The 12309-nt window shown below is 48.7% G+C and overlaps 1 protein-coding gene across 1 annotated transcript in view; it reads left to right on the top strand.

Moving 5' to 3' along the window:
- HHAT (hedgehog acyltransferase) overlaps nt 1–12309 on the top strand; it is a 361616-nt gene that overhangs the window by 26182 nt on the left and 323125 nt on the right. The window contains exon 3 of the mRNA XM_068986339.1: nt 4264–4331. Within this exon, the coding sequence (XP_068842440.1) occupies nt 4264–4331 (68 nt within the window). The remainder of the gene's footprint in view (nt 1–4263; nt 4332–12309) is intronic.

The following is a 12309-nucleotide window of genomic DNA, read 5'->3' as shown; positions in this document are numbered from 1 at the left end:
AGACCCCAGAATTCCTAAGGAGCTGTAGATGAACTGCTCTGTCTGTGATGGAGGTTTGAAGGTCATTTTTGTCCTATGTTGCTTTGCACCCGATTTACATATATGATACGTGTTTACTTGGGCCATTTTAAGACCACTTTTTTTCGTTCCCTGAGTGGGAACTGGAATAGAGGAGAGGAGGCCCTTGGACCATCTCATGGGAAAACCAGCACCTCGTCTCTCGCCTGTGGTCGCGTCTGTGAGCACATCTGAGAGCTGCTTACTGTTAGATTCTTTTATCTTTAGAAGCCCATCCTTTCTGCTCCCTTCTCCACTTTCATTCACCACCACATTCTTCTACAGCTACCAGCTTCCTAGAGAAAGAACAATCCCTAGGAGCTGAATGGAATTCCTCAGATGCTAGAAGCATTTGAAGGACAGATAAGCCACAATTGGGCATGCTAGTCTCTAGCAGTGGCTTGAGTCAGATGAGGGTATGTGTGTGTGTGTGTATTTCCCTTGCTTTTTACAACAGTTAGAGATTACAGTCTCTAATTACCCCTGCCCCACCCCAGAATTGATTTCCCATCAAACTGTTGATGGTGAAAGGGGTAGTTTAGTTACAGGCTTTAAGTGAACAGTTTACACCAGCCCTTAAAATGCAGATCTTCTCAGTAGGTGGAACAGGGCTTTGGTGTATCTTTTTGTCAGGCGGTGGTTGGTGGCGGAGGGCTGGGGGAGAATCAACAGCAGACTTCATATTGAGCGCTCATCTGTCGAAAGTGCTTCATTTCTACGCTCTCGGGCAGTTCTGTACAGCACTGAACTTTGGGAAGTGGAACCAGGGCATCTAGAAGAAAGGGCTGGCTCTGCTCACAGTCAGGCCTGTGTGGTGTGGAGAAAAATCACTCAGCCAAAGAAAGCTGGTTTCTGTTTGCAGTGTACTTTTGCTTAAGAGTGTGAAAGGGTGTTGCTCGGTTGTGTCCAACTCTTTGCGACCCCATGGACTGTAACCCGCCAGGCCCCTCTGTCCATGGAATTCTCCAGGCAAGAATGCTGGAGTGGGTTGCCATGCCCTCCTCCAGAAGATTTTCCCAACCCAAGGATTTAACCCAGGTCGCCTGCATTGCAGGCAGATTCTTTACCATCTGAGCCACGAGGGCATCCCTGAAGAATGTGTGAGTTATGATGAAATCTCTTGCCCAGGAGGTTCCTCACCTAAGAAGGTAGAATCGGAGAAGTTCTAAGGGCCATCACTGTTTTCCAGAAAGACCTCCTGCTGCTGCTTGGCAGCTTCCATTCTCCTGCTGCTGCTGCTAAGTCACTTCAGTCGTGTCCGACTCTGTGCGACCCCATAGACAGCAGCCCACCAGGCTCCCCCGTCCCTGGGATTCTCCAGGCAAGAGCACCGGAGTGGGTTGCCATTTCCTTCTCCAATGCATGAAAGTGAAAAGTGAAAGTGAAGTCACTCAGTTGTGTCCGACTCTTGGCGACCCCATGGACTGCAGCCTACCGGGCTCCTCCATCCGTGGGATTTTCCAGGCAAGAGTACCTAGGTCAGCTGAATCCTATAGCAATGCATTTCAGCTGAATCAAGACAGTCTGGAGACAGCGACCACCAAAGTATCACGGATGGATTTATGTTGTAATGAATGTCATGCAGCGTTTGTTTGTGTCGAGAAATCAGACAAAGGTGACTGTAGGGTAAGGGAATTAGAGAAGGTGAGGTTCAGAAAAAGAACGAGACCAGCACTTTCTAGGAACCTTTAATGAAGTGAGAAGGGGCAGCAGTCAGATTTGTGAATACTAATCAGTATTAGAGCTGCAGCACTAACCCAAGAAAAGAGTAAGTACATATAGGCATATATGAGGAACTCTGCTGTCTTAAGGGGGCCTGTTCTTCTCCAAGGTGGTTCGGAGTAGTTCTCTTTTAAATGGCTGGGCAAGGAATTCTGGAGATCAGCCAGAGGCTGGACCGGCTGGGAGCTGAGTGTAATCAAGCTTAATGTCCATTTTTTTCTTCGGGTGAGAGAGTTCTTTGTTTTGCACAGAATGGTGGGGAGGCCCTGGAGGGGAGTCTTAACTCCAGGCTATTTTGAGCCTCATTTCCTTCAGTGACTGGTAGAAATTCTCCAAAAGCTGAGGGAGGATTTTGGTCTAGGATGATACTGTTGTGGCCGTAGCCACAGGTGAGCTCCTGGGATGTGGCTGCTTCAGATTGAGATGTGCTTTAAGGATAATGTGTCCATGGAGTTTTGAAGAATTAGGAAGAAAAAGGAATTGTGTAATTGTTTAGCGTTGATTCCGTGTTGAAATAATATTTGGATATATTGGGATAAATAAGATATATTGAAATTAACTTCACCTTAAATTTTTGTCTTTTTTTTCTTTTTACAGTGTGGCTACTAAAAATGTTAAAATTATAAATATGTCTCACATAGTATTTCAGTTGGATGGTGGCAGGATGGGGTTTCATCTTGATTCTCCTGTCTACATACGATTCCTTTTTTCCCCACTAGAGGGCGATGTGTCCTAACCTGGGGGCGTCTGGCGCTTCCTGCCGACACTTCCATGCTTTGGAATGTACCCTTAGAAGAAAAGAACTCCAATTTTTTGCTTTCTTTCAATTCTGCGTAATTCTGATGTTTCTGGAGGTTGCACTTTGTAGGAAAGTGAAACCGAAAGAGAGGAGTCAAGAAAGCAGAGGGGTTTTGCCCCTTCTTATTGATAGCGTTCAGAGGGACCTGCTGCTGTGTTGGGTTGTTGCAGCTTGCTGGTGGTTCTGGGTTGGCTTCCTGGAACTTGAGTCTGTGTACACCACCACACACATATACCTACCCAGTGTGGCACGTGTGCAGCTGCAACAGAAAGGACCGGGGCAACCACACACTGCCACGCCACCCCCTGCACCTCGTGGAATTCAGTGTGAGCTGACCTAGAGCTGGGGCCTGGGGGCCCTGGGCCCAGTGCTCTGTGGACCTCCTTTTCTGTCTTCCCTGGAGGCAGTGCTGCCTGCGCTTGGAGGATGGAGCTGCTGTTCGCTTCAAGTGTGTGTGTACATCTGCCCTTTGACCCTACTCCGAAACCAGCATCATTTCAGGATTATGAAGTCAGGTTTCCTTTGATCTTTCTTGGTTCTCCCTCGTGGTCTTCTGTGTTTTTTGTTTGTTGGTTGGTCTGATAAGAACTGGATTTTTTTTTTCTTCTTGTCTATGCAGTCTGTGCCCTTTTGGTTGATCCCAGCCATCTCTGGAGGCTTCATCACTGCCCTCATACCGAGGACTTTTCTAAGTCTTTCCCTCCAGCTGAGGCACTCTTTTGAGCTCCATCCAGCTGCCTATTAGACATCACGTGTGTGTGTGTGTGTGTGTGTGTGTGTGTGTGTGTGTGAGGTAGTTGCTCAGTCGTGTCTGACTCTATGATCCATGGATTGTAGCCCACCAGGCTCCTCTGTCCCTGGGATTCTTCAGTGAAGAGTACTGGAGTGGGTTGCCATTCCCTTCTCTAAGGGGAAGGGAGTTGAACCCAGGTCTCCTGCACTGCGGGCAGACCCCTTACCATCTGAGCCACTGGGGAGCCCACATAGACACCCGGAGAGGTCAGTCACTTAGACCCCAGACTCAGCCCCGCAGCTGAGCGTCCTCACCTCCCACGCATGGCATCCATCAGCATCGCTGTAGTTTCTTACTGCTTGTTTGTGTCTCTTACCCAGGATACAGCAAGTCCCAGGAGGGCAGTAGCCGTGCCGGTCATGTTCTGCTTCCTTCCTACCATTTCACACTGTGCCTGGTTATTGTTCATTTTTAAACATTATTTGAATGAAAGTTTTAAAATATTTTTGTTTTAAACCAATTTTACTGTTCAGTTATAAGCATATGTATTACCATTATATAATTCCATCAGTGATCTTGTTAGCATTATGCGATAGGCTGTGATCACCATCATTTTGTGCCACGGTCTGTTCAAAAACTTTTTTTCACCATCTGTGCAAGTGAGGCATTTGCCCTCATCCCTCCTGTGGTCCCCTGCACCGGGAACTTTCACTCTTGATCCCTCTCCTTTTGTGACCCTTATGGCAAGTTAAAGGGACGTTGCCATCAGCCCCTTGTTTTTCCAGGAACCGAGGTCACAAAAATGAAGGAGTGTGACACCTCTCCATGATTGTAGCTCAGTCCAGAGGCAGCTTTTCTAGGCTGTATGCCAGTTTCTTTTAATGCCTCTCCTATTAAACCAATGCAGTTTTATTTAGATTTATTGACTAACAGACCCTGTTTTTCTTGTCAGAACATGAAGAGGAGCTGGACCGAGAATTTGACCTGGAGACTGGCACTTTATTCGGAGGATTAAAGAAGGTACAAAGCGGATTAATGATAAAACCTTTTCAGTTTTCAAACCTGATCTCAATATTTTGCATCACTTTTGTATTTGGCGTTGGCCCAGGCATGGTATTCAGCAGTGACTGGAAATTAAATACCTTTCTTGTTGAAAAAGGTGTGTGCACACGACGTGGAGTATGGGCATTCTGCACGCTCTATCTTTATGTTGCCTCATGTTCTCCTCCCAGAATACTAGACATGTGGATCAGTAACCAATTTCCCTTTTGTAAAGATGAGAAAGTTCCTTCCTGATCTAGCCATACAGTAAGTCCCCTACATATGACCCTTCAAGCTGCAAACTTTGAAAGATGCCAGCTTGTGTTGGCATGTCCAATCACGCAAGTTAGTGTACATGTCTGTAAGAATCCTGTAAGATTAAAAAAAATGTTTTCTCTGTTTGTGTTTGCTTTTTTATATATTATTTGTGTGAAAAGTATTATAAACCTATTATAATGCAGTACTGTACAGCCAGTTGTGTTAGTTGGGTACCCAGGCTAGCTTTGTTGGGCTTGCGAACAAATTGTATTCATGTGCACACTCTCGGAATGGAACTTGTTCGCATGTAGGGGCCTGGACACTCCCTGTGCCAACTCTGGGCAACTATAGACCTGCTTCCTTCCTGCCTCTAGTGGCCCTGGCCATCCTGCAGGGCGTGCTGGGCATCGCCCGCCCCTCTGCCCCCTGGTTTCATGGCAGCAGTGAGCTGGCTCACTTCCCCTCCTCTGCAGCTCATTGTGCCTGCTTAGACAGCAGGCAGGGTGGCTGCCGTTGCTTTCCTAGAGGTGACAGGTAGCACTTCTGCTGGTGGCAAGGCAAGCAAGAGTCAACATCGTCAACCTTCTGGTTCCAGCTGGTCTGGGGTCTCCGTGCTTGCAGGCAGCACAGTTACCTTCTTCCACCCAGTGGGGGTTTCAGTATCTGCAAAACAGCTCGAAAGATATGGCTCAGACTCTATCTATAGACTTTGTGAAGAAACGGGAGGTCCTTGACTTTGTCTAGTGGGTAAACTATTATTGTTTTGCCTTGTTTGACTTTCCTTTTTTTTTTTGCATTTTTCTCACGTCTCTGATTAGACTTATTCTCTGGCTAAAGCTTTCCTACAGACAAGAGGCAGGTGGAGGACGTGGGATGCAGGGAGGGGTCTGTCCTGTGAAGGCCCCACAGGGTCCCGCTCTGGTTACAATGGGAGCTAGTCCTTGTGTGCGTCTTGAATCTACTCTTCAGAAATATGCCGCTGTTGGGCTTCTTGCAACAGGACATTTTTTTCTTTCTTAAATTTTAGAGTCATCATTCAGACATTTCAGATAATAACGAATTGTTTGCCGGGGACACAAATAAGTAAACTCATTTTAGACTAAGAGACTTTTCCTGTGAGAAGCTGAAGGAGGATCAGGCCCCACGGATTTCACTGTTGCAGGCTCAGCCCTCCTGGGTGTCGCTGTTGGAACCCCTGGACAAAGGGCCCTTGTCTGCACTGTCTTCCCAGCTCCCGCCATTCCTGCCACTCTGTCACAGTCAGCTGCTTGACTTCCTGCCCAGCCTTTAGAGTCCTGGGGACGTGACCTCTTCTGTGCATTCTTTGTGACAGGCCGCTGTGATGGGCACGGTCAGTGGGTGTCAGCATTCAGGCCGACTCTGCCTTTGGGGAAAAGTGTGCAAGGCCCAGGGAAAAGCTCCAAGTTCAGTTCAGTTGCTCAGTTGTGTCCGACTCTCTGTGACCCCGTGGACCGCAGCCTGCCAGGCCTCCCTGTCCATCACCAACTCCAGGAGCTTGCTCAAACTCGTGTCCATTGAGTTGGTGATGCCATCCAACCGTCTCATCCTCTGTCATCCCCTTCTCCTCCTGCCCTCAATCTTTCCCAGCATCAGGGTCTTTTCCAATGAGTCAGTTCTTTGCATCAGGTGGCCAAAGTATTGGAGTTTCAGCTTTTCAGTGAACCTAAAATGTTCCAAGGTTCTGAAGTTCTATTCTGAAAGGTCTCTGTCCCTCCGTCCGGCTGGCCATCCGTCTGTCCGTTCATTTGATGCTGTTGAGCCCCTCTTAGCCTCATCTTTCTGTGTCTCATTACCCTGCATAGGGAGTGGGTAGTTTGGGGTCTTCGAATGTAGAGGGAAAGTGATGAATCAGGGTGGGTCGCCAACAGACAAAGGAAATTGATTCTGTGTGCTTGGAGAAGACCATGAAATAGACCCAGGGGCCATGTGTAGCAACAGGAGCTGCTAAAAGTCTCATTTCAGCTAAAATAAAAGCTCAGTTGGCTCTGAGTGTTTCCTTTGGAGGTTATGGGAGGGGATAAGCAAATGCTATTCTGATCCAAATTCTAATAAAAAAACAGTATTAGGTGTGACTAGAAATGGTGAACTTTGGAAGGGAGTTTTCATGTCCTTTAAATATTGCCAGACCTCAGCACTGTTGTAGATGGCGGGCAGGGCAGGGGGTGGGGAGCTATTCTGTAACTTGTAAGGTGCTGAGCCGCATCCCTGGATTCTGGATGCCTGGAGTCCCTGCTGTTCCAAGTCATGACAGTCGCTAGTGGCTTCAGGCATTGCTGCATGTGCCCTAAGGACAGAACTGCCTCTCTTTGCGAACAGCTGCGCAGTAACAGAGAAGGGCTCTGTCATGCTGGTTCGGCCGTTTCTTTCCTTTGCTCTTCCCGTTTCCTCCTCTGGCTCGGACCTCACCTCTTCCCTCTCAGGTCTGCACTCTTGCTTCACATCTGAGCTCCGGTGTCTCCTGTTGCGGAATTTTTACCTGGACCTCTAAACTGGGCTTCATGCTCATAGTTCCCAGCCCTTCTCTGCCTCTCTTTGTATCACCTTCCACAAATGCAGCTTTTAATGAATGTGTTCTGTGCACAAGCCCATACGGGGTGCTGGGGACACAGCAGTGAGCCAGACAGACAAGGCTCCGGTCCCAGGGTCTCCTACTGGGAACAGACCGACCATAAATAAAGAAATAAACGTGACAGCCGCAGATTGAGCTAAATGATATGAAAGAAGTGAGCAGGGTGATGTGCACTAATGCCTTGGATCGCATCTTTACACTATTATGATAAGTATATTTGCACAACTTTTGTCTTGTATTATCCATCCTCTGCCAGACTGTGAGTCCCACAGGGCAGGGCTGGGATTTAATCAGTCCTGTATCTTCAGTACCTGGAACAGAGTTGGTGAGTATTTTACTGAATTTAACTGCCGGAAAGAGTGAGGAACACTGTGCCAGACTGCACCATTGGAATAAAATGCGTCAGTCCTAAGGTCACCTAAATAGACGCATAGGTAAACGCTAGGTGGGACAGTGTTGACAGTCAGAACAGGGCGGCACCCCTGCGGGCACAGGCGGCACCCCTCTGCTTCTGGGAGAGGAGGACGACCTTCAGCTGAGCGCCTCAGAACGGGCGGGCTTGGCAAGGTCCCCAGCAGCGAAGATGTTCTTCCAGAGGAAGAACTGTTTTTGGAAAGGGGATGAGTGTGTTAGGGTGATGGTGACTCAAAGCCAAGCTTTGGGACAGTGAAATGGTGTTGGGCCTGACCACAGTCCCCCCAGTTGTTGCTTAATGGTAGAGTTTGGAGGATTGATTGTAGCCCAAACCAGGAATACCGCTGGGTCTTGTCATTCCATCAGAGTAAAGCTGCTTGCTTTCGCCAAGAGGCCAGGGGCGGTAGCTGCAGCTCTCAAGGACTGTTGAGATTCCATATGCTGTGGTGTGTGCCTCCTGTTTTGTGACGTCTCTCCTTCCAGGCTTGGCAGTGCCTGCCCGCATGGGCTCCAGTGGCTTCCTGGAGCGGTCGTGTGCAGAAGCCTGTGTGTGGTCAGGGAGCAGTCGAGCTCGACGCCTTTCCGGTTCTGGCCATCTGTCTTGGTGTTTGCTGGTTCCATTCTCACTCCCCCCACCCCCACCCCTGCCTAACATTCTTGCTCGATGTCCTAAGAATATAAAGAAGACATTTTAGTGGCTGTGTTTCTTGCTTGGTGTCTCCAGATAGTAGGCTCTGAATCAACTGATCATTCGTGAATGAAGCTCTATGTTGGGCTATGTTGTCATGAATTTTTTTCCCTTTATATTTATTTCTGATTCAAGATAGTTGGCATAATGGAAAGAGCACAGGTTTGGGGTTGGATGGACTCGAGTTTAAACTGCAGTTTGCTCCATTTTGGAAAATCATTTACCCCATTTGAGCCTTAGTTTCCTTTTTTGGAATATGGGCATGGGAGGTCTTGTTGTAGAGAAAGAGATAATGGATATAAAACACCCAGCATGGGGACTTCGCTGGTGGGCTCTAAGACTCTGCTGTCGATGTAGGGGGCCCAGGTTCAATCCCTGGATGGGGAGCTAGATTCCACATGCCACATGACACAGTGAAGGTCAGATATCCTGAGTGCTGCAACTAAGACCTAACACAGCCAAATAAATAAAAAAATATACAAAAAAACCCACCCAGCATGTACGTGCTTGGTACAGAGTGGACCCCCAGTCCATGCGGTGGTCATCATTTTATCCTTCCATGGTTGATGACATGCTTGCTTTAGAGCTAGGATTTGTTGATTCCCCCCTCTCTAGCAAGGAGGTAATGTTCTACAGAGGAACATTTCAGTCTAGAAGGAGGTGGTTGCTACTGAAAGGAGCTCTCCAAAGCCTGATATGTTATGAAGGATTTTGCATGTAATCAATTACAATTCTTGCATGTAATCAATTACTCATTTCTTTCCCGAGGACACCTCTTCCTGTGAAAGTTCTGAAACTGGGGTCCTCTTGTAAATAAGTTCTTTCAGAAGTAAAATCAGAGAGGAATTTTCAGTGCCTGCCAGAAGGTTAGAAATAAAAGACAAGTCAGAGAAGGAAGCTTGACCACTAATGTCTTTGAATATTAAGAGAGAAAAGGTTGTTTCTGAAGTAAAGATACAATTTTTAGCTACTAAGTTTTATCCATCAAAATTTTAACATTCAGTTACTTATAAATTAGTTTATATTTTGATACCAAAACCCCCCCCAAAAAACCCAGAAAGCTCTGTGCTGAATCATTTAACAAGTATTCCTTGAGTGGCTACTGTGTAAGAGGCTTCCAGGCTGGGTACTAGGAGGCTGTGACCTTCCAGGCTCTGTCTCTGTCCTCACTGGGCCTTAAATTCAGGGGGCAGTGATGCTGAGGCAGTGAGGTAAGTGATGTAACCACTCGCCGGGCATGGAGAAACAGAAGCTGCCTGTCACCCAGACGCACAGGAATCAGAGGTGAGGTATTGCGGAAAGAAGGAAATAGCAGGCATAGAGACTGGATTTCAGAGAGTCAGTCAGCCTGGCTGGGAGGTCGCATGTGAGAGGAAGAAATGATACAAGATAGAGTCTGGAGCATAAAGGCCATCGGGTCCCGTATGTGGAGTCTGGACTGTATTCAGAAGCAGAGGATGGTTACTGAAGGGAGTGAGGGCATTGGCGTTTCTTCTGAGGCCTCTCTCAGGAGCCCTGTGCTTTCCCCTGCCTTGCCCGTCTCTCCTGATCTATCCCACTCAGAGTCTGCATATCCCTGGAGTTAACACTCTGGAATGTAGAGCTCAGGCTTGTGTGCTAAGTTGCTTCAGTCGTGTCTGACTCTTTACAACCCTGTGGCCTGTAACCCTTCAGGCTCCTCTGTCCACGGGATTCTTCAGGCAAGAATACTGCAGTGGGTAGCCATGCCCTCCTCCAGGGGGATCTTCCTGATCCAGGGATCGAACCTGCCACTCTTAAATCTCCTGTATTGGCAGGCGGGGTCTTTACCACTAGCCCCAATGGTGCTCAGAACCCACGCATGGCTCCCCATTTCTTACCATGTCAAGCCCACGCTCTGAGGCTGACATTCAGCCCCTTTCCATTTGTCCACTGGCCCGGCCTTGTTCCAGCAGCCTCAGCTCCTGTGTGGTCCCTCTGAGCTTCCAAGTAACAGGACCGTCTGACATTCCCCAGGGACATCTTGATGTTCCTCCCCGTGATCTTCATGCAGACTGGTGGGCGCCTCCCTCCTGCTGGAGGAGCAGCCCGCGCAGAACCTTCCCTGATGCCGCTTCCTGGCTCGTCCCCCTGCTGGCCTGGGCTTCTCCCTCCCACGAGCTCCATTCCTACGACTCCGTCCCGAGCTGGTGTTACATATTTATTTATGTGACTGCACCGGGTCTTCGTTGCGGGGCGTGTGGATCTATCGTTGCCGCACGTGAACCCTTGTGGGATCCAGCTCCCTGGTGAGCGATTGAATGCAGGCCTCCTGCACTGGGAGCAGAGTCTTAGCTGCTGGACCACCAGGGAAGTCCCAGGAGTTACCTCTTTTAGACATAGGAGGATCTTTCATCTCTGCCTGACACAGAGTAGGCATTCAGGAGTGGCTGTTGGAAGGTGGACACGCCTGGCTGGTCGGGACTTGCTGGGCAGGAACACTGGTCCCTTGGCAATGCTTGCCGAGTTCCACGTGTCTAACGTCTGGCGGGTTTAGACAATGTAGGCCGTCCATCATTTTTCCTTAAGCCGTAGCTCCTCAAAGACAATTCTGGTGTGCTGGTTATGTCTCTGCCTCCCTCCATCATATGGGGACAGATTAATAAGTGGTTTGGCTGTGCATGTGAATTTTCAGCCTGTCCTTAGTATCAGAAAATTGGATTTTACGCAGCTTTGCCCTTTCACAAGAGGGGCTGCTCAACAGAGGCAGAGTCCTGTGTCCTGTGCCAGCCCAGGAAGAGAGAGAAGGGGCTGGGGGGGGGGTGTGTCCTCCAAATGGGGGGGCAAGAAGCCCATGGACTAGTGATGGGAGAAAGGGCCCCGAGCACACGTTGGGCTTGAGTCCCTCTCGTCAACACAAAGAACTCCTGCCCTTAACCTGCCAGTGCACTGTCTCTCGTCTAGTCTCACCCCCACCGGCCGCTGGATGTCCTTGATGTGTCGGAGATTTGCAGCCAGGCGGGGGAGAGAGTGAGGCAGCAGTGATTTCTCGGGGAGGGCAGGAAAGGGAGGCTCTGCCTTGTGTAAAAATAGGGTCTGCAGTGCAGACGGATAAACATCAGATTTGCATTGTTAGCTCAGCCGCTAAGTCCCCTGCTCAGCCCTCCTCTCTTTTTTTATATCTTCTAGCTCGTGGAAAATATGATTTATTTCATTCAAAGTTTCTTGAAGGAGCCAGGAGAAGATAAGGTGAAGTTAGAACCAAGGGTTTAGCCCTGCAGAACTAGAAGATCAGATGTATGTGTGTGTGTGTAAGAGAGAGAGAGAGGTTCTCCATGAATACTTAGTAACATCTTGAGGTGGTGATATAGATTTGGAATTGTGAGAAATTTCTCAACCACAAACCAGTCAGTTTACGAATTCTTTGCTAACCAGCTGGTTTGCAGTAGGTTCTGTGGGCTGAGGGAAGTGAGAAGCATGGTTCCTCTCCTCAGGAAGCTTATACTCCACCCAAGAATGCCAGGCTGCCATGTCCTTTTTGTAAGGATGATGTTCTGGTTATTTAACCAAGGGCAGCAGTGTCAGTTAAGCTGCAGAGACAGCAGGTGTACACAGCTAGGACGACCGGCCCTATTTGTCTGTCCTGCCTGAGAATTAGCACTTGCATTACCTTTTCCAGAGTATTTCCGTTTGTATGAATGTCTCGGGTTGGTATGTTCCTGTGTGCTGAGTCACTTCATTAGTGTCTGACCCTTTGTGACCCCGTGGACCGTAGCCCGCCACGCTCCTCTGTCCATGGGATTCTCCAGGCAAGGGTAGTGGAGTGGGTTGCCGTGCCCTCCTCCAGGGGATCTTCCCGACCTAGGGATCGAACCTGTGTCTCTTACGTCTCCCTGCATTGGCAGGCGGGTTCTTTACCCCTGGTGCCACCTGGGAAGTATACTGGTTGGTATAGCCAAATGTTTCTGGGAGAATTTCTAACCTTGGAATGACAGGGAGGGTTTCCTGGAGGAGGTGGATCTGACCTGAACCTTGAACAGAAGGATTGT

The sequence above is a fragment of the Capricornis sumatraensis genome, chromosome 14 (genome assembly GCF_032405125.1).
Source record: "Capricornis sumatraensis isolate serow.1 chromosome 14, serow.2, whole genome shotgun sequence".
NCBI classification, from domain to species: domain Eukaryota; kingdom Metazoa; phylum Chordata; class Mammalia; order Artiodactyla; family Bovidae; genus Capricornis; species Capricornis sumatraensis.
The sequence above is the reverse complement of the archived record's forward strand: the minus strand, read 5'-3'. Positions and strand labels throughout refer to the sequence as shown.